Source organism: Aquarana catesbeiana, linkage group LG12 (genome assembly GCF_042186555.1).
Source record: "Aquarana catesbeiana isolate 2022-GZ linkage group LG12, ASM4218655v1, whole genome shotgun sequence".
NCBI lineage: Eukaryota > Metazoa > Chordata > Amphibia > Anura > Ranidae > Aquarana > Aquarana catesbeiana.
The window spans coordinates 6,096,251-6,122,674 of NC_133335.1; the positions used below are offsets into that span (position 1 = coordinate 6,096,251).

At 47.1% G+C, this 26,424-nt stretch overlaps 1 protein-coding gene across 1 annotated transcript in view; it reads left to right on the forward strand.

Moving 5' to 3' along the window:
* The window catches only part of LOC141113857 (cholesterol transporter ABCA5-like), an 82,386-nt gene that overhangs the window by 36,504 nt on the left and 19,458 nt on the right, over positions 1 to 26,424 (forward strand). Inside the window, exons 22-25 of the mRNA XM_073607187.1 lie at positions 11,866 to 12,003; positions 12,595 to 12,705; positions 17,129 to 17,299; positions 19,579 to 19,692. Coding sequence (XP_073463288.1) covers positions 11,866 to 12,003; positions 12,595 to 12,705; positions 17,129 to 17,299; positions 19,579 to 19,692 — 534 coding nt within the window. The remainder of the gene's footprint in view (positions 1 to 11,865; positions 12,004 to 12,594; positions 12,706 to 17,128; positions 17,300 to 19,578; positions 19,693 to 26,424) is intronic.

Below are 26,424 nucleotides of genomic sequence, written 5' to 3' on the forward strand. Positions count from 1 at the left end.
AATGTGAGCCTATCAACGGAGTCTGTGGACAGGTTCACTGCCACTAAGGTAAAGCACATTCCACAAATTCAGGAAAGGGGGCAGAGTCTACCAGCTGAAAAGGCAGCAGTTGCAGTGCTAGCAATTTGGCCAAGCTAGCATTCAGATGCTGAGCATGTGGATGGCTGGAACCGAATTCCTTTTTTACGGTTTAGCAGCTGTGGTAGGGAAATTTGCCTGCTAAAATCAGATGGTGGTGTACTGATAGAAAAGACACAATTTTGTTGCGCTGGGAACATGTAAAATTAAATCAGCAAGAAATTAATTAATGAATTGTGAAATATAAAAGCGGCTAACACAATATGCGAGGTTTCCACAGTAATTAGTATGGTAGATGGTGTAGCGCTAAAATAGAAACTAAATAATGAACTTTCAGTGCTTAGCATGAATTATATGACAACTTCATTTTAAAAGTCCATAAAGATCTGGAATAACAGTAAAAAATCTGGTGAAATCCGCTTTCCTCTTACCCTCAGGAAGATTACCCAGGCATAGGTATTTTTCCAACAACCGCTCCTCAGCACTATGGGGGATAAAAGACTGCAGCTCCTTCACAGGTACCAGCAAGCCTAGATGCCTCTCAATGAACACATTGAGGATAGTTTTTAGGAGGCTCAATAGCATTAGGTGCTATTTGTAGTCGCAGTGGGGGAACACCTCTAAAAATCACCTGCGGCTACTCCAGTAGGTGAGGACCTAACACCCTGTCATTACGAAGTACACCCCAATGTTTTTTTATGATTTGCTTCACTGAATAATGTTGGTTGGAGTAGGTGGCTAGGAGAGAAAACCTAAAGTCATTACGGTCTTTTATCTTAGGTACCAAAAGATCATCCCGAATTCTCTCGTCGGCAGCTCTTATAGCATCCTCTAACTCCAATGGTTGATAGCCTTTCTCCCAAAACTTCATCTTTAACATTGAAGCCTCTCGGTGAAAGTCTTTCCTATTGGTACAGTTTCTCTTAAGTCTTAAAAATCTACTTTTAGGTACTGATTTCAGCCAAGCAGCATGGTGACAACTATTGATATTTATGAATGAATTGCGATCAGTCTCCTTAAAAAAAGTGGATGGAATAATATTTCCATCCATAATTTTGATATTCAGGTCCAAAAAGTGAATTTCAGACTTACTGGTCTCATATTTCAGGACTATGCCTCTATCATTACAGTTAAGTTCAGTCATATAGGAATCAAGCAACCTCAAATCGCCCTCCAGTAGGAGGAGGATGTTGTCTATATATCGTCTCCACACGACTAACTCAGGTCTGGGATTCTGATAGACGACATCCTCCTCCCATTTGGCCATAAACAGGTTGGTCATGGATGGAGCAAATTTAGCCCCCATGGCCACTCACCTGTTCTGTAAATAAGTACCTTCAAACCAAAAATAGTTATGGCCCATTGCATAATCCAAAAGTTTCAACAAAAATTTTCTCTGAGACCTCTTAAGTTCACCCAAACATAAATAATGGTCCACTGCCTCACGACCTTGTTGGTGTGAGATGATGGTGTATAAAGATGATACGTCGGCAGTGGCCAGTATATAATTTTCTTTCCACTGTACCAATTTTAAGGCATTTGACTTGAGTGGAATCTCTCAAGAAAGACGGAGTCTGGGCAACCAGAGGCTGCAAAAAGTGATCTATATATCTGCCAACCCTTGAGGTGATGGAATCATTGCCACTAACAATTGGCCTCCCAGGGGGATGAAGAGGGTCCTTATGGACCTTCGGCAGATAATAGATCAAAGGAACCCTCTGAGCCACCAGAACTAAACATAATTTCTGTTTCTTGGTAAGCAAGTTTTTATTATGGCCCTCCTCCACCAAGCTCACTAAATCTTTCTTGTAATTAGTGATCGGATTCCCTCTCAGAGGAGTGTAAGAATCCTGATCTGACAACAGCCTCAGCATCTCAGTCTGATAAGCTTCTTTGTCCAGATTTACCACCCCTCCGTCTTTATCAGCGGGACGTACCACTATATCATTACGCTTTTTAAGGCTATCAAGGCCTTTTCTAAATCTGATCGCTTCTACTATTCCTAATTTGCAACTGTTCTAAATCTTTACTAACAAGATTTCTAAATACCGTGAGAGACGGTGCCAAAGCACCCAGTGGATTGAACAAAGAAGCGTTGGATAGTGAGTTATGTTTAATGTCTGCCATTCTGGTTGCTCTAAATGGATTTGTAATTATGTACCTTTTTAATGTTAATCTTACGGATAAATTTATGAAGGTCTATAAAAGTCTGAATTTTTTTCAGAGTTTTAGAGGGGGCAAACTTAAGACCATGGTTGAGAACATGTTTTTCTTCAACTGAAATAGAAGCGGTGCCCAAGTTAAAAAGGGCGGTGTCTCTCAAACCCGCCTTCTTTTTTGAGCAAATCCGCCTCCCCCTTGGAAACCCCTTTTAGATTTATTGACCGTTTTAGATTGTTGGCCCTGGAATAAAAATATTGACTGTCTACTCTATTCGAAACATTCGATCTATCTGAATTATTTCGTCTGAACGATTGGTCCCATCCCCCGATGGCATTCTTGGGGAATAAACTTCCCTTTGATAAGGGTGAGACTTCCCTTCATCATAATAACCACCGTCATTACTCAAAGGGTCATACCTGTTATAAGTGTCAACAGGATAAGAATTATGTGAATTGGGGCGACCCCCCCCTCTCCCCCTTCCCCTAGGATGGCCCCTAGCCTGAGGCCTTGGCATTTGGGGATTTTGTTGTCTCGGAGGGGTATACCCGAAGGGGTTGTGCTGCGGATTCCACCGCTCCACTACCCCCATTAGAATTAGGCCCTCCAAATGGCACCTCTTTACTTTTGCTACTTGAATACATTTTTATTTTTATAATACTCAAATTCCCTAAGGTATTTCTTTTTTTTTTCTTTACTTTTTGCTCTGTCTCCTCTTTTTCTAAATGTTTTTTTAAAACCTCTGACCTTTTATTATAATCATCATTATTTTTAAAAGGCACAAGTTTTTCACCAATTTGATAGCAGATTGGCTGCAAGTACTTGGGACACCTATTGCTATACCTTCATTAGTCTCAGTGCAGGTTTTTGAGAGGACTGGAGGTATAGTGGGGTTGGAGATCCCAGATGAGGAGCAAGGAGAAGTCTGCCTTTTTCTTTGATGGGGGTCTTTCAAGTGCTGTTACTAACGGACTGCATGGGAGGTCGTCATATGTCTGGTCAAGCATGTGGTGCCCAAGCGGCTGCTGTTCTGGCCACGCTTGATCCGCTTCAGACATAGGTTGCAAACAGCAACAGTGCAATCTGCTGCACACATGTCAAAAAAGACCCAAACCAAGGAACTTTTCAAAATCAGCGGGGAGTCAGCAGCGCCCTCCACCTGCGGAGCTCTGCGGTGTGATGCAGCAGGGTGGCTGCCCTTAAGCTGCTCCCTAGAGGACATCCTTCCTTGTTGGAGTTGTGCCACCTCCTCCTCCTCCTCTCTTCTATCAGGCACCCAAGTAGAGTCAGTGACCTCATCATCCTCTCCCTCCTCGTCACTGGAGCAAACTTGGCACTATGCTGCAGCTGGGGTAACATGACAGTTTCTTGTCCTTCTTGGGCACCCACTCTCTCTAGGCTCAGGTTACTTCCTTCCTCAACCTGGGAACCAACATCGAAGCCTTCCAATCGTTGTGCATCCTCCAGCAGTATGTCCCCAACACTGTGGTCTAATAGTTCGGGGGACTGCTCCGTGCATGATGGTGGGGCTACGGAAGGCGTGATTGTGGACAAGGAGTCGGTGGAATAGTCCGCTTTGGCAGCTGCATTGGAAGGCAAACTACTCTGAGCCTGGGTGACAGAGGATGAGGGCAGCTTTGTTATCCACTCCACCAACTCTTCTGCATGTTCTGGCTCAATAACACGACCATCAGCAGAAAAAAAGGACACGCGTGCCCCACGGCCACCTGCAGAGGATGCACCATGTCCATGACCAGCACTGTTGACTGTAGACACAGAGGCTGCTTGCCCTTTTTTAGTGGCCTGTGAGCGTCTGCCTCTCCTTGGTGGCCTTCCGGACATGATGTATATTTTGTTTTGCGACACCACACTACACTGTATTGTGTACTGTGTACACCACCAGAAAAGTAGTAGCAACTGTACTACGGCTGCACTGTATTGTAATTAAAATTTTTGATCTAATATGTGTGAGGGGTTAGCTCGGCAGCGGGTGTGTGTGACCCCCTGGATGGGTTCACCACACAAAATCAGGCACAGCAGACAGCTTGGTAGGTGAAACAAAAACAAAGGTGCGGTTTATTCAGACTAGATGCATTGAAAAAATAACAGAAAAACAAAAGAAACATGAAAAGAAATCCTGGTCAGCTTGACCGCTTACTACACACGTAGTGTCCCTAACTAACAACTGGGTGCAGCCTTGTGCTGCCCCAGACCCTATCTCTCTTTGAGAAGTTTTGCCACACAGGCGTTAACTCACCGCAAAGCTCAGATACCACACTCCCCAGTCTACACAATCACAGAACTGGTTCCAGGATGGAGCATCTCCCTAAGCCTGCTGGGGTGTTTTCTATAGGTCTTAATGAGCCCACTTACTTCAGCTGGGCTCATTAACTCTTCCCCTGCAGGACTCCCAGCACTCCCCCTAGTGGTATAAGTCAGCATAAAGCCTGAATCTAGGGCATACATATTTTCCATCCTGGATGCAACCAGGTGTTTTTACCTGCCTGCTGTCACATACCCCCCCCTCTTGTTTCAACCTTGGGGTTGGAACACACGCAGTCAGGCACGCATGTACTCGAGACAAAGCATCCACATTCCCCATTTTAACGCCAGGGCGATGCTTTACTGTAAAGTTGAATTCCTGTAGGGCCAGGAACCACCTATTTATCCTTCTATTGGTCTCCTTGTTTTGAGCCATCCACTTTAAAGGAGCGTGATCAGTTACCAGGTCAAAGTGCCTACCTAATAGATAGTACCGAAGGGAATCTAGAGCCCACTTCACAGCTAAACACTCCTTCTCAATTGTGGCGTAATTTACCTCATGGGACTTCAATTTCCTGCTGAGGTAAATGACTGGGTGCTCTTCCCCGTTCCAGACCTGGGACAACACTGCTCCCAACCCAACGTCTGATGCATCAGTTTGTACAACAAAGTCCTTAGAGAAGTCTGGGGAGTACAACACTGGCTGGCTACATAAGGCGGTTTTTAATGACTGGAATGCTGCTTCAGCCTCTGGGGACCATTTGACCATGACAGACTCTTTCCCTTTTGTCAGGTTGGTGAGGGGCACAGCCTGAGAAGCAAAATGGGGGATGAATCGCCGATAATAGCCAGCGATTCCCAGAAAGGCTCGTACCTGTTTCTTGCTGTTGGGACGTGGCCAACTCTGTATGGCCTCAACTTTATTGACTTGAGGCTTTATCACTCCCCTCCCAATAGTGTACCCCAGATATTTGGCCTCCTCCTGTCCAATGGTGCACTTCTTTGGATTGGCTGTAAACCCAGCTTCCCGTATGGAGTCTAAGACTGCTTGCACTTTTGGCAGATGTGAGACCCAATCTGTGCTATGGATAATCACATCATCCAGGTAAGCTGCAGCATACTTCTGATGGGGCCTCAGAATTTTGTCCATTTTCCGCTGGAATGTTGCAGGTGCATTCTGTAACCCAAACGGCATTCTCTTGTATTGGAACGCCCCATCTGGGGTTACAAACGCCGTTTTCTCCTTGGCCGACTCGGCCAGGGGAATTTGCCAATACCCTTTGGTGAGATCGAGAGTTGTCATGTATCGGGCTGTTCCCAGCCGGTCGATCAACTCATCTATACGCGGCATGGGGTAGGTGTCAAATTTTGTAACTTTATTCAATTGTCGAAAATCGTTACAAAACCGCCAGCTCCCATCTGGTTTGGGCACTAGTACGATAGGACTGGACCAGTCACTCTGGGACTCCTCTATCACACCCAATTCCAGCATCCTTTGAACCTCCCCACGTATTGCCTCCCGTCGGGCTTCTGGTATTCTATAAGGTTTTAGTTTTACCCTTTCTCCTGGCGGGGTAATAATATCATGCTCTACGCCAGAGGTTTCTCCCGGTAGCTCAGAGAAAATCTCTTTGTTGCGAAGTACAAACTCTTTAACCTCCTGTTTTTGGGGTTTCGATAAGGAGACTGCGATTCCAACCTCAGGAACAAAGCAATCAGACTGGACCGGTGACAAAGTCTCTGCGACTAGGGATTCCCTATCCCTCCAGGCTTTCAGCAGATTGACGTGATATACCTGTTCCGGCTTTCGCCTTCCTGGCTGTCTAACCCTATAGTTCACCTCACTCACTTTTTCGAGAACTTCGTATGGACCTTGCCATTTGGCCATGAATTTGCTTTCAACCGTAGGGACTAGCACCAATACCTTATCCCCTGGGGAAAAAGTACGGGTCTTGGCCCCACGGTTGTACACTCTCTGCTGTGCTAACTGCGATTGGGCCAAATGTTCCTTTACGATTGGCATTACCTGTGCAATTCTATCTTGCATCAGGGCGACATGCTCAATCACACTCCTGTGGGGAGAACTCTCATTTTCCCAAGTTTCCTTGGCGATATCCAGCAGTCCTCTTGGGTGTCTCCCATAGAGTAACTCGAAGGGTGAGAAACCCGTAGAGGATTGGGGTACCTCCCTAATGGCAAACATCAAATAGGGTATTAGACAGTCCCAATTCTTTCCATCTCTATCCACCACCTTCTTTAACATTTGTTTTAGGGTTTTGTTGAATCTTTCAACCAACCCATCTGTTTGGGGGTGATACACAGACGTACGTAATTGTGTCACTTTGAACAACTTGCATAGTTCTTTCATAACTCGGGACATAAAAGGTGTACCTTGGTCCGTAAGCAGTTCCTTACAAATACCCACACGGCTAAAAACAAGTGATAGTTCTTTGGCTATGGTTTTGGCCGAGGTATTTCGAAGAGGAATCGCTTCCGGATAACGGGTGGCATAGTCCATTATAACCAAAATGTACTGATGCCCCCTAGCGGACTTCATTATCGGACCTACCAAATCCATTGCGATCCTCTCAAAGGGGATCTCAATGATAGGAAGAGGTACCAGCGGGTTACGGAAATGTGGCATAGGTGCCGATTTCTGACACACAGGGCAGGAGGAACAATAATTTTCTGTTTCCTTCATGACCCCAGGCCAATAGAATCTCTGCAATACTCTCTCTCTGGTTTTCTCTGTCCCCAGATGACCTCCAAGAATGTGCCCATGGGCCAATTCCAACACCAACTTCCTGTAAGGTTTGGGCACCACAAGTTGCTCAACGGTTTCTTCTGCCCTTTGAGCCACTCGATACAGTAGGTCCCTTTCCACAGTGAAGTACGGGTAAGTGCAAGTTTTTTCTGGGTTCACTAACTCGCCATCTATTTTCACCACATTCTCCCGTGCCTTTATTAGGGTGGGGTCTTTTAACTGTTCTGTGGCAAAATTTTCCCTGTGAACCTCAAGATCTGAAAATTCCACAGACGGCATGTTTTCATCTGAGGATGTTGGCTCCTCCCCATTTTCTCGAGTTTCCCCTGCCAATACCGACAAGGGAAATTCTGGAGAGTCCTCACCACTCTCAGAGGAATTCTGGTCATCATCTTTCTGGTCTATAGGGGCACCAGTGGGGGGCTCAGGACAATCCCAGAGTTCCCAGAACATTGGAAAATCCCTTCCCACAATGGCATCATGTGGTAAGTGAGACACTAACCCCACCTGATGAGAGAGGTTACCTTTGTGGGTCTCAAAAAACACTGAAGTTACAGGATACTCTCGGGTGTCCCCATGCACACAAATAACAGCCACCTTGTTATTCCCAGAGACCACTGTAGTAACTAATTCAGCCTTTATCAATGTCACCAGGCTACCTGAATCCAGCAACACATCCACATTTCTACCATTAATACACATTTTACATAAATGTTTCTCAGGTCCCCGAATGGCAGTACAAGCGACTGTCGCAAACATCGACTGACGTCTGTCCCTTATAAAGTCACATTGCATAGGTTCATCCACAACTGGGCAATTAGCTGAAATATGTCCCTCTTGCCGGCAGCGGTAGCAAATAATCTTTTTCGCTGCCTCTTGCGGCCTGGGCTTCCCGGGCTGCTCCCGCCAGACATTAGGTTGAACCCCCACCTTCTCACTCTCTCCACCCTCACCCCTTGGAGTCATCTTACCCGCCACTGGGGATGGTCTGGTCTTAGGGTGGAAAGTCCGTGAGTCCCTGGAAGAGGTGGTCAGGTTCTCTGTAGCCAAGTACCTCTCAACCAGATCCACAAGCTTATCTGCAGTTTCTGGGTCTCCATGGCTTACCCATTTTTGGATGGAAGTAGGAAGAGCTCTCAGAAAACGATCCATAACAACACGTTCCACAATGTTTGGTGCGGTCAAAGTCTCTGGCTGCAGCCACCTCCTGCTCAGGTGAATGAGATCATACATTTGAGACCTGGGGGGTTTTCCAAGCCGGAAAGTCCAGTTATGTACACGCTGAGCCCGGACGGCCAGGGTGACACCCAGCCGTGCCAATATTTCTGTTTTTAGCACCACATAGTCTTTTGCTTGGTCCGGCTCTAGGTCATAATAGGCTTTCTGCGATTCCCCTGTTAACAGAGGGGCCACAAGTCCAGCCCACTGCTCCTTAGGCCACTTTTCCCTTTCAGCAGTCCTTTCAAATGTGGTCAAAAACACCTCCGGATCATCCTCTCCAGTCATTTTTGTCAGTAAACGGCTCACACCAAAGGATGCAGTATTAGTGGAACCACTTGCCTCACTGGTCTGCGGCCGTTGCTGCATTAATGTCTCGATTTGTTGTTGGAGTCTCTGCTCTTGCTTTTGTAACAGCTCTATGAAGCGGGCCTCAGATTGCTGCTGGGCTTGTTGCTGAGCGTCCAGACTCTGCAGTTGAGCTTTCTGCTGAGCTTCCAGACTCTGCTGCAAAGTTGCATTTGTCCGCTGCTGATTTGCATTTGCTAGAGCCAGCTGTCTCAGTATCTCCTCCATGCTGGCCTTAAAAAAAAAAACTGCCCCTGCTTCTCCACCAACTGTGAGGGGTTAGCTCGGCAGCGGGTGTGTGTGACCCCCTGGATGGGTTCACCACACAAAATCAGGCACAGCAGACAGCTTGGTAGGTGAAACAAAAACAAAGGTGCGGTTTATTCAGACTAGATGCATTGAAAAAATAACAGAAAAACAAAAGAAACATGAAAAGAAATCCTGGTCAGCTTGACCGCTTACTACACACGTAGTGTCCCTAACTAACAACTGGGTGCAGCCTTGTGCTGCCCCAGACCCTATCTCTCTTTGAGAAGTTTTGCCACACAGGCGTTAACTCACCGCAAAGCTCAGATACCACACTCCCCAGTCTACACAATCACAGAACTGGTTCCAGGATGGAGCATCTCCCTAAGCCTGCTGGGGTGTTTTCTATAGGTCTTAATGAGCCCACTTACTTCAGCTGGGCTCATTAACTCTTCCCCTGCAGGACTCCCAGCACTCCCCCTAGTGGTATAAGTCAGCATAAAGCCTGAATCTAGGGCATACATATTTTCCATCCTGGATGCAACCAGGTGTTTTTACCTGCCTGCTGTCACATATGTCACAGCAGGGTCCGTTCCAGCGCCCACCAAGAGTAACTGTGAGGGCTTACAGTGTTGTGGCACCACCACCACCAAAGGCTCAATTTTTCTGTCCCTGTTTAACAGGGGCATGTAATTACAAACCATATCTGGTCAAACCATATCTTTATGGAGCTGGCTTTGTACACCTGAGACCTGGCTTGTATTCATTGCTCCAGGGGGAGCACAGTCATGCTGGAAAAGAAAAGAGTCTTCATCAAACTGTTACCACCATGAGGTCGGAAGAGCACAATTGTCTACACTGTCTGTGTATGAAGACAGCAAAAGATAACCTTATATGGGCTTCCCTACTCTATCCAAAACTACCAAAAAATGCTTTGCTATACTTACACTCAGGGACGTAGATAAGGGGGAGGTCAGGGGTGTTCAACCCCCCCCCCCCCCAGAGCATCCTGGCAAATTGCCCAGACAGTGTGCCTCCTGTTTAGCCTCACCATCAGCATAGTAGAAGCAATCAGAGTTTCGAAGTGCAGCAGCCAGCCCCCTTCTATTGTGCCCCATCCCCTCAGTTTAATAAGGGGTCCCCCTGAAAAACATGAAATTTCTGCGAGGTCTCAGATGCTGGCAATTGACAGAGCACGGTGGAAGGAATTCCTAGACTCCTCCTCGATGTATCATATGACACACCCGAAGGGAGACTGGGGATGCAGAAGTTTTCCTACTTATGTGCTGTGCTGAATCTGAGGTCTGGTAAGTGGTGAGGCACTAATTTTCTGTTTTGGGAAGCAGGAAGTGAGAATTCCAGCCTGGGGGAGTTTATTTTAGTGGGGGGTTAAGGAAAGGGGAGTGGGTTTGCTTTTGGAGAAAGGGGGATTTTCTTGTAGAGAAGTTTACAGGGGGTGGTTAATGGCAGGGATTTGCTTCTGGGAGGGAGTTTGATTGGATGAAGGGAGATTTTCTTCATAATTAGGAATCTTTGCTGGGGGAGAGGGTCAGAAATTTGTCCCTGACAGCAGGTAACCACTGTGACCCTCGGTTTGTTAGTGTGTCGCTCGGGCTCAATAGATGTGGGGAGTAATGTAGATGATACCGAATGTTGGCGAGGGATGGAGCTCATCCCAGCTCTTGCAGTCACTGAAGGGAAGAGAGAAAAAAAAATCCCTGGTGCCGCACATCCACAGAATCCTATGGTAATGTAATAGTGATGGGAGAGACCTCAGCATGGGTTTCCGCCAGGCCACACCCCAACGTGTTTTGCTTTGTCCCCTGGAGCTTAAATATGAGACCACTGGATGTGCAGATACATGTTAACAGCAGTTGCTCTAAAACCTGGTTCACATGGTAAGTTTTTTTTTTAGTTCAACCCAGCGGGCTGAACGAAAAAAAAAAAACACTAGGGAGCTTAGGAGGAGCTCACTATACTAATGAGTACACTACCGCACCACAACTGCGTGCATTGCGTTCTATTCAGTTGAATGGGGATCATTTTTACTGCGCTGCATTGCAAAGCCTCATGGCCCCGCTCTGCTGTCACATGATTTAACTGTACCTCCCCCAACATAAAAGTGTAATGCCGCGTACACACGATCGGAAATTCGGCCAGTAAAAGACCGATGAGAGCTTTTGTTTGGAAAATGCGACCGTGTGTACGCTCCATCGGACTTTTGCTGGCCGAATTCCAGCTGTCAAAAGACTGAGAGCATGTTCTCAATTTTTCGGTCGGAAAAAGTTCCTATCCGAAAATGCGATCGTCTGTAGCAATTCCGATGCGCAAAGTTCCTACGCATGCTCGGAAGCATTGAACTTCATTTTCTTGGCTTGTCGTAGTGTTGTACGTCACCGCGTTCTTGAGGGTCGGAAGTTCAGCAAACTTTTGTGTGACCGTGTGTATGCAAGGCAAGCTTGAGCGGAAATTCCGTCGGAAAAGCCATCATATCTTTTTTCCGACCAAAATCCCAATCGTGTGTACGCGGCATAAATGATGCCTTTAAGTTTGAAAGACCTGAAACCCCCCCAGGAAAAAAAAAAACTATCTATGGCCCTGCATACACTCTAAATCCAATCGCATTGGATGAAAATGCATGAAATGATGAAATAAGTTTATGTGGCCTTCCCAGACTGATGTTCCAGTGTTGTTCAGTAGATACCTAGGGTGTGCACAATTCCAAAAGACGATTCTGTTGAACATTTTTATTTTGTATGGTATCACTTTTCTGCTTTTATTTTTTTTAGGATTACGGGTACAAAATAATCGGAAACCCCCGAGCACACAATATCCTCCCGGTATTGGTTAATATTATCAGTAACGCCTTTATGAGGGTCTATAACTCCAAGGAGAGGATCAGGGTGTGGAATTACCCCGTCATTCCTGTGAGTACCCGTCTGTCCGTTCCTGGTTTACTTTTGTATCAGGTCATGAGGTTATTTTAATACACAGCAATGCACCATCGCCACCTGCACCAGTTTCTATTGCAGAGGAACTGGCACTGGGTCTGCTCTATTGTTATCAGAGGGAATGTGTCAGTTTTCAGTATAGAAAACTGCCACATATCCATGCCAGGTCGGGACTGCCATGCAGGATGTAATTAGCAGACAGCTCACCTCCCACTCTCTGCTCATGCAGTCATTACACTATATGAGTTTGCTGCCCTTCTCCCCCCTCCTGCACTCAACTGAGCAGACGGGGTGGGGGTGAGGGAAGGCATTTGGGCCGGGCAGAGGGATCCGGAGCATACAGCTCCATCTGAACTGCTCTCTGTGCTGTATCTGTCACAGACACTGCATACTTCACACAGCAGGTCAGTCCTACCTAATAAAAGTGTTTATACCTAACCCTAAGGCTGGACCACACAATGAAAACTACTGGATGGGAGGGGAAAATTGTCCTCAAAAATATTTTTTGTTTGCTTTCTAATGAAAAAATGCATTTGTTGTTGTAACCATTTTTCTTTCTGTCACCAGGACTACTGGGATTACAGGTCATATGGGATTTTCTACATGGGAGTGGTGTGTATGATCTATGCGTCTGGACTTGCCCCCCACTTTGCAATGACCAGCATGCAGGATATGAAGGTTAGTATAGGCCAGGGGTCTTCAAACTTTCTAAAAAAAGGGCCAGTTTATTGTCCTTCAGGTTTTAGGGGGGCCAGACTGTGGCCATCGGGGGTAGAAAATGTCCCAGCATCAGTTGGAGTAAATAATGCCCCATCTTTGATGTGAGAAGAATTGCACCCCATAGTTGGTGTCTTTGGTAGGAATTATGCCCCATCCTTGGTCTCATTGGGCCCCATTGTTGGTGTCATTGGGAGGAATTGTGCTCCATCATTGTTCCTCATTGTTGGTGTTATTGGGAGGAACTGTGCCCCATAATTGGTGACATTGGGCCCCATCGTTGGTGTCATTGGGAGGAATTAACCCATCCTTGGTGTCATTGGGCCCCATCATTGGTAAAAATTGTGCCCCATCATTGGGCCTCATTGTTGGTGTTATTGGGAAGAACTATGCCGCATCATTGGTGACATTGGGCCCTATGGTTGGTGTCATTGGGAGGAACTTTGCCCCAACGTTGGTGTCATTGGGAAGAATTGTGCCCCATCATTGGTTGCATTGGTCCTCATTGTTTGTGTCATCGGGAGGAAATTTGTCCCATCGTTGGTGTCATTGGTAGGAATTTTTCAGAAACCATGAATCAGACCGAGACAGAAGTACAGTAAAATCACACTTGTTTATTATTAAAAATAAAAAGCTAAATAGAGTAAGCGTAGTCAAAGCATAGCCAGAGTCCATTAACCAGATCGGGTAGTCAGCCAAGCCAGAGTTCAGTAACCAGAGCGGGTAATCAGCCAGGCCAGAAGTCAGGGATCCAAGTAGAGGAACAGCAAGCAGGATAAGGAGCCAGAAGGGTTGTCAGCAAAGCCAGTCTTTAAACAGGAATGCAGGAGATGGTTTCTTGTGATGTGACCAAGGCAAAGGCAGGAATGAAGTGAGCTGGAGATCTTTAAGTAGGTGGGACTGATGAACAGATCCACAACAGCTGGTTAACTGTGGAGAGAGATGAGAGCTGGAATTAGCCGACAGCTGAGCCAAGCCCTGACAGAATTGTGCCTCATGATCGATGTTATTGGGAGAAACTGTGCCCCTTCGTTGGTGACATATGGCCAAGGGCCATATAAAGGCAAGCAAAGGGACGCATCCGGCCCCCAGGACACAGTTTGGAGACCACTGGTATAGGTTATGGGACTTAATTACCATCATGTTTTCTGACTTAGATTTAAAGAAGTACATGGAAATCTCATTTGGCTGTACTTCTCCTGTGGATCACAGAAGTGCTGTTCGTTCTGCACTCCTGTGACCCCTTTTCAGAGCCGGTCCAGGCTTTGGTCAAGATCACGACAATGAAGTCTGGATCAGCTCACATGCCTGGACCGGCACCCAGCTCCGCCTTTCAGCAAGCTGCCCCCTCCACAGCCCAGCGCTTCAGTGAGCACGGGGGGGGCAAAGTAGAGAGACGGTGACTGACAGTCATCAGCTCTCTGCTCGGGGAGACCTGAGAACCGAGCTATCGGCGATGTTTGATCGCTCGGTTCTCAGTGTTAGAACCAGTGGGGGGGGACAGATGCAGCATCGAGTCAATGCCGGGAGTGGAGGGAGGAGACCCGCCACTGGAGGAGACGAGAGGAGAGGAGATATAGAAGCCAGTCACCCAGAGGGAAGCCCACAGTAAGTGTTGCGGCCACCGGGTGATACTGACCGACCGGCAGAGGACAGGGGAGGGGTGGGGCTTTGCGGGTGACCTGACTGGGGGAAGGGGGTGGCTGGCTGTGCACTGTCTGCCACTTGCCCCCCAAAAAAATACCACCGGCCACCAATGGTAGTGACATCACCAAATCTCACTCCACATCTCTTGAGACTACCAAGCTTGGAAGCAGAGAGATCCTTGCACTTCACATCCTCAGGTACAGCTTCCTCTCCAGCAAGGAGAACAATGAGCAGCAAAGTAGTGACATCACCAAACCTCACTCCAAATCTGTTGAGCCTAGCACTAGCAGTCAGAGGTAGCAGTGCCTTAGTTGATCTCACATTGCAGATATGCAGCTTTTAGCTTACAGAAGAGGAGTGCCTAGGAACAGGAAATGCTCTGCTAGTTTTCCAAAGGAATTCAAGACAAAGGATAGATTTTTCAGGGTACTGCTTAGGCACATAAAATATTTCTTGAAATGTCCGAAATCTTCACTTTCAGGTCCGCTTTAACTTTTGTGTCAGTATGTTTCCTAGTATGCTTCTAACTGATAAAGACTTGCTGTGTACACATGGGCGGACTTTCCAACCGGACTGGTCCGACGGACTGAATCCGGCGGACAATCTGACCATGTGTGGGCTGCATCGGACTTCCGACAGACCGTTTCGGTTGGAAATCTGACGGACTTTAGATTTGAAACCTGCTTCAAATCTTTACATCGTAACTCCGCCGGACTCAGTTCCTAACGGAATGCCCGTTCGTCTGTATGCTGGTCCGATGGACCAGATACGACGCAAGGGCAGGGTACTACATCTCGCGCTCCTTGCAATAGGAAAAACAAATTTGAAGAGCCCTTGTCCTCATCAACATGGGAGGCTGGGTGCTTTGGGGGAGGGGGGCCCTGCGGCCCGCCCAAAGCACCTTGTCCCCATGTTGATGAGGACAAGGGCCTCTTCCCGGCAACCCTGGCCGTTGGTTGTCGGGGGCCTTATCGGAATCCGGGAGCCCCCTTTAATAAGGGAGCCCCCAGATCCCGGCCCCCCCACCCTATGTGAATGAGTATGGGGTACATCGTACCCTTACCCATTCACCTAGGGAAAATGTGTCAATAAAAATACACTACACAGGTTTTTAAAATAATTTATTAGACAGCTCCAGGGGTCTTCTTCCGACTTCGGGGGTCTTCTTCCGACTTCGCCGCTCTCTCCGGCCTCTTCTCCCGGTGTCCGGTTCTTCTCCCGCTTTCCGGCCTCTTCTCCCGGTGTTCAACCTCTTCTCCCAGTGTCCGGTTCTTCAGCCGACTCCTCCGCTATCTTTTGCTGCTCTTTTCCTAGCAGTGGCCCGGACTTCTGCATCGTCTTCTTCCCTCTTCTCTTCTTCCGATGTTGACACGATGTTGACACCGCTGTAATGCTGTGTGAGCGCTCCACAATGGATTATATAGGCGGTGACCCCACACCCTTATGACGGGGGCGTGGTCAACATCACCCGATGACCACGCCCCTTATGACGTAACAGTCCCAACTTGCCATGGGGTCATTGTGGAGCACTCACACAGCATTAAACCGGGGAGAGCGTCGTGTCAACATCGGAAGAAGAGAAGAGGGAAGAAGACGATGCAGAAGTCCGGGCCACCGCTGGTAAAAGAGCGGCAGAAGATAACGGAGGAGCCGGCAGAAGAACCGGACACTGAGAGAAGAGGCCGGAGAGCTTAAAGGGGGCTCCTGGAGTCCAATAAGCCCCCCCACCCGCAGACCCCGACAACCAACTGCCAGGGTTGTCGGGAAGAGGCCCTTGTCCTCATCAGCATGGGGACAAGGTGCTTTGGGGTGGGGGGGCCGCAGGGCGCCCCCTCTCCCAAAGCACCCAGCCCCCGTACCAGGCATGCGGCCTGGTACGGTTCAGGAGGAGGGTGTTGCTCATCCCCACCCCCTTTCCTGACCGGCCAGGCTGCATGCTCGGATAAGGGTCTGGTATGGATTTTGGTCGGACCCCCAGGCGTTTTGGTTCCCCTTAAAATCCATACCAGACCTAAGGGCCTGTATGCCCCATGACGGGGCTCGCAAGGTGTCAATCTCGCCGATAAAAGCGGCGAGATTAACTTCCTTTTCTAGTCCCGTCGTACCCGAGTCACGTTCAAAATGAACGGACTTGTTCATGTGTGGGCAAGTCCGTTCATTCGGAAAGTCCATCGTAACTCCGTTGGGAAGACCGGCGGACATAGTCTGCCGGAAAGTCCGTTCGTAAAAAAAGTCCGTCGGAAAGTCCGTTGGACCAGTCCGGTCGGAAAGTCCGCCCGTGTGTACGCCACATTACTGTACAAAGTAATGGGACTAATAATACCCAACTCCAGCCTAGCCTGATGGGAAAGATCTCAGGTTTATTTGTCGAAGGAGATTTCCCGTTCACTTCTCAGCTTGCTGACACCAGAATAAGAATGATGGGAAGGAGGGTTATCAAATCGGGAGGTCTCACAGAGGTTTTAACTCTCCCCCAATACTAAAAAAAATTTTTAAAAATGTTGTTTTTTGCTATTGTCACCTGCTTCCATCTTAGAGATTCTCCTCTTGTTGTCACTGGGACAGGAAGTGAGGAAAAACCTCCCCCCTTGAGGCAACAAAGAACCCAACAGAATCTGACAGAAGTTGGTTAACGGAGCTCAGCTGTTTATGAAGCCTGTAGAGTAAAGGTCCTCCTAGGTGATCTTTTTTCTATCTTTTGGCCATGATTACAACCACTGAATCTTTCTCCTTCCAGATCAAAGCTCGCTCCCAGCTGCGTATTTCCGGCCTTTTCCCATCCGCATACTGGTTTGGACAAGCCCTGGTGGACATCGCCCTCTCTTGGCTCCTCCTTTTCCTGATGGTCGCCATCCTGTTTGCGTTCAGCCATTCCGTCCATCTGTCATTCTTTAACGCGGTGCTGCTTGTGAGTATCATCGCTCAGCTTTTCACAGCCATGCATTTAGCTGAACCTCTGAAATTTGAAACCCAACCGGACTTCATTTAAAATCAGCTTAACACCTTCCAGGTGCATCAAAACAAAAGATGAGCCAAGTCTTACAGTTGGTTTTCTGTAGAAATCAGCCACATCCCATGTAGAGAAGTCTGTCCCTTCCAAGCAGCTTCAGAGAAGGACTGTTGCTCTCTGCTTGGAAGCAGTGGTCTCTCTGTAGAGGTCCAACATGTCCTCTGCTGTGTTAAAGCCAGAGCTCTCCAATCAGCAAGAAGAAGTATGAGCTTTTCTGATTGCACAGCTATATATCTGCCACATTAGGGGGTGCGTTGGTCCACTGCAAGGAAACCTTGCCAACCCACATTGTTCAGTCCTGGTCCATCATTGTCACCAAGCTTGGAAGGAAGACGGTCCAAAGCAATGTTGTCATCACTAGGTCTCAGTCAGTGGCGGCTGGTGCTCAATGTTTTTGGGGGGGGCGGCGGCGGAAAACCAATGCCACCCCCCTTCCCCCCCACGTGGAAGACAGACAGGAAGGCGGCGATTCCCCCCCCCCCACGGGAGACAGATGGGAGGGCAGTGATCCGAGGCCTCCTTACCTTAGGAATTAGATGGTAGGGCTGCTGCTCCTCCCTACGGGACCGTTGCTTCTCCTCCTCTCCTCCTGGGTGAACAGGAAGTGGGTCCTGAGACCCAATTGGCCGGGAGTCCTAAGACCCCCTGGCTAATCGGGTCTCAGGACCTGCTTCCTAATTGGCCAGGAGGAGGATCAGTAAGAAAATAGCGAATAATAATTTGCTATTGTCAAACAAGTGGGTGGGCTCTGGGGAGGAGTGCTCTCCCCCCAGAGCCCACCCTTTTTTGAAGCCAATTAGAGCCTCAGGCTCTAATCATGTGCTTAAAAAAAAAATACTCCCCTCAAGAGGTCTTAGGCTAAGTTCACAGTGATGCGGATAACAGCAGGGGGTCGGGTTCATCCCTGTCCACTCTTTCAGGTGCGAATCAGGTCCCTTTTCCAGTGCAGACCATGGCTGCCCCGGAGCTGTGTGAAGCGGCTCCATTGAGAGACAGTCACACTCTCCTGTCATGCGAATTGGATGCGGGGAAGCCTAAATTTTGATACAAACAGTGGGCTGGCTCTTGGGAGGAGTTATGCAAATATCAGAACACCATTTTGAGGGCGGATGTCAGTCTGGAGAAGTGGGCGTGTCTATGCAGACTTCATTTGCATGCAGACCACCCCACCTATTGCCCACAAGCATTGCCGCTGATAAGACAGTACAGTCAGCGCTCCTGTACTGGGCCCAGGCCTCATCAGTTCAATAGGGGGGGCCCGGGCACCTGCTCAGAAGGAGGGCTGGCTGTACTGTCTTATTACAGACATCAATCCTCTTCTACCTTCCCCTGCAATGCTGCCAGCTTCTTCCTCTGGCTGCAGTACAGGAAAGTGTTTCTAGCACATGCACCCCTTCCATCTGCTGTCTAGGCCCCCCTGTGTGCCCCTTTCCCCCCGAAGCTACTGGCTTCCCTCCTCTCCTCCTCTGCTGGAAGCTGCTGTAGGCACACAGGGGGATGTTTTAGGATGGAGAGGGAAGGAAAGAGGGAAGGAGCCAGTAAATAAATAATTTATTGGCCCCTTTTTTTCCTGAATGAACATAGTGAGTGATCAGTACCAATCACTCCTGTGTCCATTCATCACTGAAGCATAGTAAACTGTGTTTACTATGCTTCAGTTTGTGAATGAGCACGAAGCTTCAGAATGCTTCCAATTCATTCAACTGAGGCTGAAAAGAAAGGCACTGATAAAATCTATGTCCTTAGTCACTTCTGGCGGTGGGGGGGGTTTGGAGGCTGTCAGGTAGGCTGTATGGGGCCCCGTGATTTCTAACAGCAGCCCTGTCCACATGTGGTTCTAAGCTTTCATGATTGAAAGAGTTTAAATCCAATAAATGAAAATAGAAGTAGGCATTCCTAGACACTCGTCCTCTAGCAAGGAACTGAGGAGGGCTCTATCTGACTTGTTGTAGCTTCTAATACAAAATGTGAGAAGCTCACAGTGTGCGGTGAAATCAGAGGAAGGCATTTCAGTCCAGGAGAGGAACCGGTACACCTGTACAAGACTGAAGGGAAGGCTGGAGGTCAGGTTTAGGGTGGCCTCAGATTACAATAACTTCATGACAATTCTACGTTTGGCCAGCATCTGTGGAATATGATTATGTGAGTTACGTTACAGTTATGTTTTTGATTTGCAGATTGTGGAAATTTTGGGTTACGGCATGGCCACAGTCCTCTATGTTTACTCAATCACATTTTTGTTTGGGAAGAGGAAGATTCATCATGACCGATGGTCCTTCTTCTTTATCTTGGTAAGTTGGTGACATCGTCTCTAGAGGGTCACTTTGGCTTTTTCATGTCAACAAATCGGAGATCATGTCCTGTGAGCCACATTCTAAGCAACAGATTTGTTTGCAGCATTTTATTTGGGTCTACAGACAGCAAGAAAAACTCTCTGGGATTTGGGTGGTGAAGCTCTTGGAGGCTCCAAATAAATGACCATGTGGCAGCTTTCTACTACCTAATGGAGTCCCAACTGGGTCCGAAGAAGAGTCAAAGGATGAGAGAACCACGTTGTAGAGATCTATCTAGACCCCGCCCTCCCTTTTTGACCCTCCAGCTTCTCATAAGCCCCACCCCTTATAGAATCCGCCCACTCCGTCCTCTGTATTTCACTTGCTTCCACCCATAGTGTCAGGAGTATACAGATCAGCATCACAGGACAGAGTATACAGTTCCAGAATCACAGGACAGAGTATACAGTTCCAGAATCACAGGACAGAGTATACAGCTCCAGAATCACAGGACAGAGTATACAGCTCAGCCTCCCAGGACAGAGTATACAGCTCAGCATCATAGGACAGAGTATACAGCCCCAGAATCACAGGACAGAGTATACAGCTCAGCATCACAGGACAGAGTATACAGCTCCAGAATCACAGGACAGAGTATACAGCCCCAGAATCACAGGACAGAGTATACAGCTCCAGAATCACAGGACAGAGTATACAGCTCCAGAATCACAGGACAGAGTATACAGCTCAGCAACACAGGACAGAGTATACAGCTCAGCAACACAGGATAGAGTATACAGCTCCAGAATCACAGGACAGAGTATACAGCTCCAGAGTCACAGGACAGAGTATACAGCTCCAGAGTCACAGGACAGAGTATACAGCTCCAGAGTCACAGGACAGAGTATACAGCTCCAGAGTCACAGGACAGAGTATACAGCTCCAGAATCACAGGACAGAGTATACAGCTCAGCATCACAGGACAGAGTATACAGCCCCAGAATCACAGGACAGAGTATATAGATCAGCCTCACAGATCAGTGTATATACAGCTCAGCCTCACAGAATTGTCATGTTTACCAGTTTATCGCTGCCTCTGTGTTCACCATTAGTAAATATCCGCCCAAAAACCTACATAAACCTCACTGACCACATGTGGAAAACATAGCGACCATTGTAAATAGTAAAAGACAATATATTTTTTTCTTTCATTAATTATTGTACATTTTGTTTCACACTATGAACTTAACAATCCGGCCGATTCTGCAAGAAGGTGCTGCTCAGACCGTGCGTTCCATCCACGGAGCCACGGCGTCACTTACGATTTCACATTGGCACAGAGAAACCATAAGTGATGCCGCGACTCCGAGGTAAAAAAAAAAAAGGCCATGTCCTATGGCAGTGCCAATAGAAAACCCCACAACAAGGAGAATGTCTGCAATATGGGAGTGTTGCGTCGCATTGCTCTGCGCCAAAAGGACTCCCAAATGAAGCGTCTCACCTGAAATCACGTAATTGCATAGATGTCAATCACGGGGTGGCGCTCGTGCGCCCCCTATGGACGGGCCACCACTGGTAAGGGGACTCTGGAAGGGTGAATTTTGGACTTTATTTCTTTGTAAGCTGTAAAAATTAAGGAAAACGTGGAGGGGAAACATTGGGACTTTAAATGAGGCCATGGCCTGGTAAGGTCATGTGCCTCCATCCCTGACAATGATATTGTTAGAAGTAGGAACAAAAGGGTGGGACTTTGAACGAAGCACGTGGTTGAAATGAATACAATGGTGGAAATTGAGATATTTAATATTCCGTAAATAACAGGATTACACACATCATTTCCATATACATACAAATAGAAATACACATTAAACGTGGCGTCAATTCCTAAAACAGCGGTAACTGGTAAAAAGATGGTTAAAAATGGGTAACATTATAGAGTTACGGAGTCCACCGTATGTCACAGTTGGGTACAAAAATGTTGCAAGGTAACATCTGCATGGCCTATGACCTTACTGGTCCCTGTCACATAATGTGATGGTACGAATATATAAACATTACAAACTGTTAGAGCTGTAATATACTGGTACATGGTAGTTGTTAGCTCGACGCGTTTCACGGCTTGGTACCGCTCATCAGGAGCAAGCATGGGGTGTATCTGCAAATGAAAGATGAACAACTAGATCAATAATCTTGTATCAATAGAGGAGAGGAGAATGGTTATGGAAACCCCCCACCAATAGATCACAAGTATATATGCAGCTGGAGGCGTGATGTCAAGGACCACTGACCACCCAAAGGCATCAGTGTCGAGAGCTGGGGGGGCTGGTCCAACGGCGACACACATCACAGGCAGCAACCCGGGCACACATAAGGTGAACATGTGACAATAAGAGTAGGAGGTGATTAGGCCAAATAAATGTAGTGCAAGATGGTGTGATGATAGTGAGGTCTGTGTCGTGTGGTGGGACTAATGTATGAGGGGAAGGGGAAAAAAGGAATGGTGGAGGTGAATGAACAGGAGTGAGGGTGGACAGGCATGGCAAAAGGTTGCCACCAAGATGCCTGAGGACAGGAGTGTGTATGAACGACAACCAAAGTGACGCCGCCAGGTCACACCTCAGTCTGTTCAGGAGCTCAGTGATGCCATGATCCAAATCTGAGAGGAAATACCCCAGGAGACCATCCGTCATCTCATTAGGAGCATGCCGTCCCCCCCCCCCCCGACATTGTCAGGCAGGCATACAAGCATGTGGGGGCCACAAACTACTGAGGACCATCCTGAGTTGCTGCAATTAAACAATTACCGTATCTATCGGCGTATAACACGCACCCCAATTTAGGAGGGAATTTTAAGGAAAAAAACTTTTAGGAGGGAAGTTGAAGGGAAAAAAACGTACATTTAAATGCCCATCATTGCAGCCTTCTCAGTGCAGCCATGTCAGTGCAGCCTTGTCAGCGCAGCCTTCCCCAGTGCAGGCTTCCCAGTGCAGCCTTGTCAGTACAGCCTTCCCCAGTGCAGCCTTCCCCAGTGCAGCCTTGTCAGTGCAGCCTTCCCCAGTGCAGCCTTCCCCAATGCAGCCTTCCCCAGTGCAGCCTTGTCAGCGCAGCCTTCCCCAGTGCAGGCTTCCCAGTGCAGCCTTGTCAGTACAGCCTTCCCCAGTGCAGCCTTCCCCAGTGCAGCCTTGTCAGTGCAGCCTTCCCAGTGCAGCCTTGTCAGTGCAGCCTTCCCCAGTGCAGCCTTCCCCAGTGATCCCCTGCCATCCTGGGCTTCAAAATCTCCGACCGCGATTTGAAAATGGCGCCACCGGCGCCGAAATACACAGAGCCGGTCCTCGGCTCTTCTCGGCGGCTCTCGTTCACTTTCGGCTCCACTCGTAGTCCCGCCCGGGATGGGCGTGACTGTGAGCGGAGCTATCTGAACCTAGCCGAGTACACTCGGCTATGTTTGGGCGGCGTCGAGTGAAGCCGAAAGTGGCCGAGAAGAGCCGAGGACCGGCTGTGTATTTCGGCGCCAGCGGCGCCAGTTTCAAATCGCGGTCAGCGATTTTTTAGATCTTTCAGCGGGGGATCGCAGGGGATCGGCGTATAACACGCACCCGCAATTTTCCCCTGATTTTAAGGGGAAAAAAGTGCGTGTTATACGCCGATAAATACGGTAAATTTCAGCAAAATGGACTATGGTCTGCTGCATCATTTTTTCACCTTGATTTTCGGGGTGTCTTTGAATTCAGCCCTCTGTAGGGTGATAATTTTCATTTCCATCAAACAATGTGGCATCCTTTCATTCCTAACACATTACCCAGTCCATACCAGTATAGACCCTAATACATTACCCAGTCCATACCAGTATAGATCCTAATACATTACCCAGTCCATACCAGTATAGATCCTAACACATTACCCAGTCCATACCAGTATAGATCCTAACACATTACCCAGTCCATACCAGTATAGATCCTAACACATTACCCAGTCCATACCAGTATAGACCCTAACACATTACCCAGTCCATACCAGTATAGATCCTAACACATTACCCAGTCTATATCAGTATAGATCCTAACACATTAACCAGTCCATACCAGTATAGATCCTAACACATTAACCAGTCCATACCAGTATAGATCCTAACACATTACCCAGTCCATACCAGTATAGACCCTAACACATTACCCAGTCCATACCAGTATAGACCCTAACACATTACCCAGTCCATACCAGTATAGACCCTAACACATTACCCAGTCCATACCAGTATAGATCCTAACACATTACCCAGTCCATACCAGTATAGATCCTAACACATTACCCAGTCCATACCAGTATAGACCCTAACACATTACCCAGTCCATACCAGTATAGACCCTAACACATTACCCAGTCCATACCAGTATAGATCCCAACACATTAACCAGTCCATACCAGTATAGACCCCAACACATCACCCAGTCCATACCAGTATAGACCCCAACACATTACCCAGTCCATACCAGTATAGACCCTAACACATTACCCAGTCCATACCAGTATAGACCCCAACACATTACCCAGTCCATACCAGTATAGACCCCAACACATTACTCAGTCCATACCAGTATAGACCCTAACACATTACCCAGTCCATACCAGTATAGATCCTAACACATTACCCAGTCCATACCAGTATAGATCCTAACACATTACCCGGTCCATACCAGTATAGATCCTAACACATTACCCTGTCCATACCAGTATAGATCCCAACACATTACCCAGTCCATACCAGTATAGATCCCAACACATTACCCAGTCCATACCAGTATAGATCCTAACACATTACCCAGTCCATACCAGTATAGATCCTAACACATTACCCGGTCCATACCAGTACAGATCCTAACACATTACCCAGTCCATACCAGTATAGATCCCAACACATTACCCAGTCCATACCAGTATAGATCCTAACACATTACCCAGTCCATACCAGTATAGATCCTAACACATTACCCGGTCCATACCAGTACAGATCCTAACACATTACCCAGTCCATACCAGTATAGATCCTAACACATTACCCAGTCCATACCAGTATAGATCCCAACACATTACCCAGTCCATACCAGTATAGATCCTAACACATTACCAGTATATACCAGTATAGATCCCAACACATTACCCAGTCCATACCAGTATAGATCCTAACACATTACCAGTATATACCAGTATAGATCCCAACACATTACCCAGTCCATACCAGTATAGATCCTAACACATTACCCAGTCCATACCAGTATAGATCCCAACACATTACTTAGTCCATACCAGTATAGATCCTAACACATTACCCAGTCCATACCAGTATAGATCCTAACACATTACCCAGTCCATACCAGTATAGATCCTAACACATTACCCAGTCCATACCAGTATAGATCCTAACACATTACCCAGTCCATACCAGTATAGATCCCAACACATTACTCAGTCCATACCAGTATAGATCCTAACACATTACCCAGTCCATACCAGTATAGATATCCAGCGTGATATTTTTCCCCACTGAGATCTGATGTGTTTTCAAAGTGTTCCTTTCCTTTTTTTGAGCAGTGTATATCATTATAAAAATATTATGGAATATCACACGGATATTTAGATAGATTAACCACTTGTCCTCCGGAAGGTTTTACCCCCTTCATCACCAGGCCATTTTTTGCTATTCAGCACTGCGCTACTTTGACAATTACATGATCTTTTTTTTTTTTTTTTTGCTATAAATCATATCCAATAAAAAATAATAAGAAACTAATTTCTTCATAAATTTAGGCCAAAATGTATTCTGCTACCTGTCTTTGGTAAAAAAAGAAAATCCCAATAAGTGTATATTGATTGGTTTCCTTTTTTATTTTTTTATACTAGCAACTATGGCGATCAGCAACCTATAATGGAATGCAATAGTGCGGTTGGCAATCTGACACTAACTGATGCCTGGGGGGGGTCACTGACTAACTGACTCTGACATCCTCAGTGACACTAATACAGTGATAAAACTATGCACTGTCACTGTACTAATGATACTGGCTGGGAAGGTGTTAACATCTAGGGGCAATCAAGGTGTTAACTGTGTGCCTAACAATGTGTAATATATGGTGCTTTTACTAAGTGATCTTATCTTTTTTCCCTGCTTTGCAGGGAATAACAAAACAACAAGATCACCTGTCAGTGTACAGAGCTCTGTGTTGTTTACAACACAGAGTCCTCCATGAATGACGGAGACGATCAGCGAGTCCCAGCGGTCAGTCATTGTTTTGTAACAGTTCCGATCACAGCCGGGGTGGCGGGCGCACGCCCCTTACGTAGAGGTGCTGATCACATACCAGATACGTGATCCAGACCACAGAAGCCGTCCTGTCACAGTAGATGTATGCAGCGCGGCCGCTAAGCAGTTAAATGACAAGAGTACAAATCTACTACAAAAAAAAGTGACATGTGCAAGTAAATACCATTAAAAAAAATGACAAATTCATGAAGAAACTCATATACGTTGGATGCCTGGATGTTCTGGTCCCCTGATGACGTCAATTGTGATGAAACGCGTCAATATGAGCTAACAATCTGACTTTTATTTTCTTTTTACAATGTAGTACTACTAATATATTTTGTCCTTTTTATCTCTAGCCAAAAGCTATAGGAAATAAAAATGATAGTAAAGTATTGGTGTAAAATGTGATATTTGTAGGTGGATCACATGTTGCTTTTCGATTTTATTGT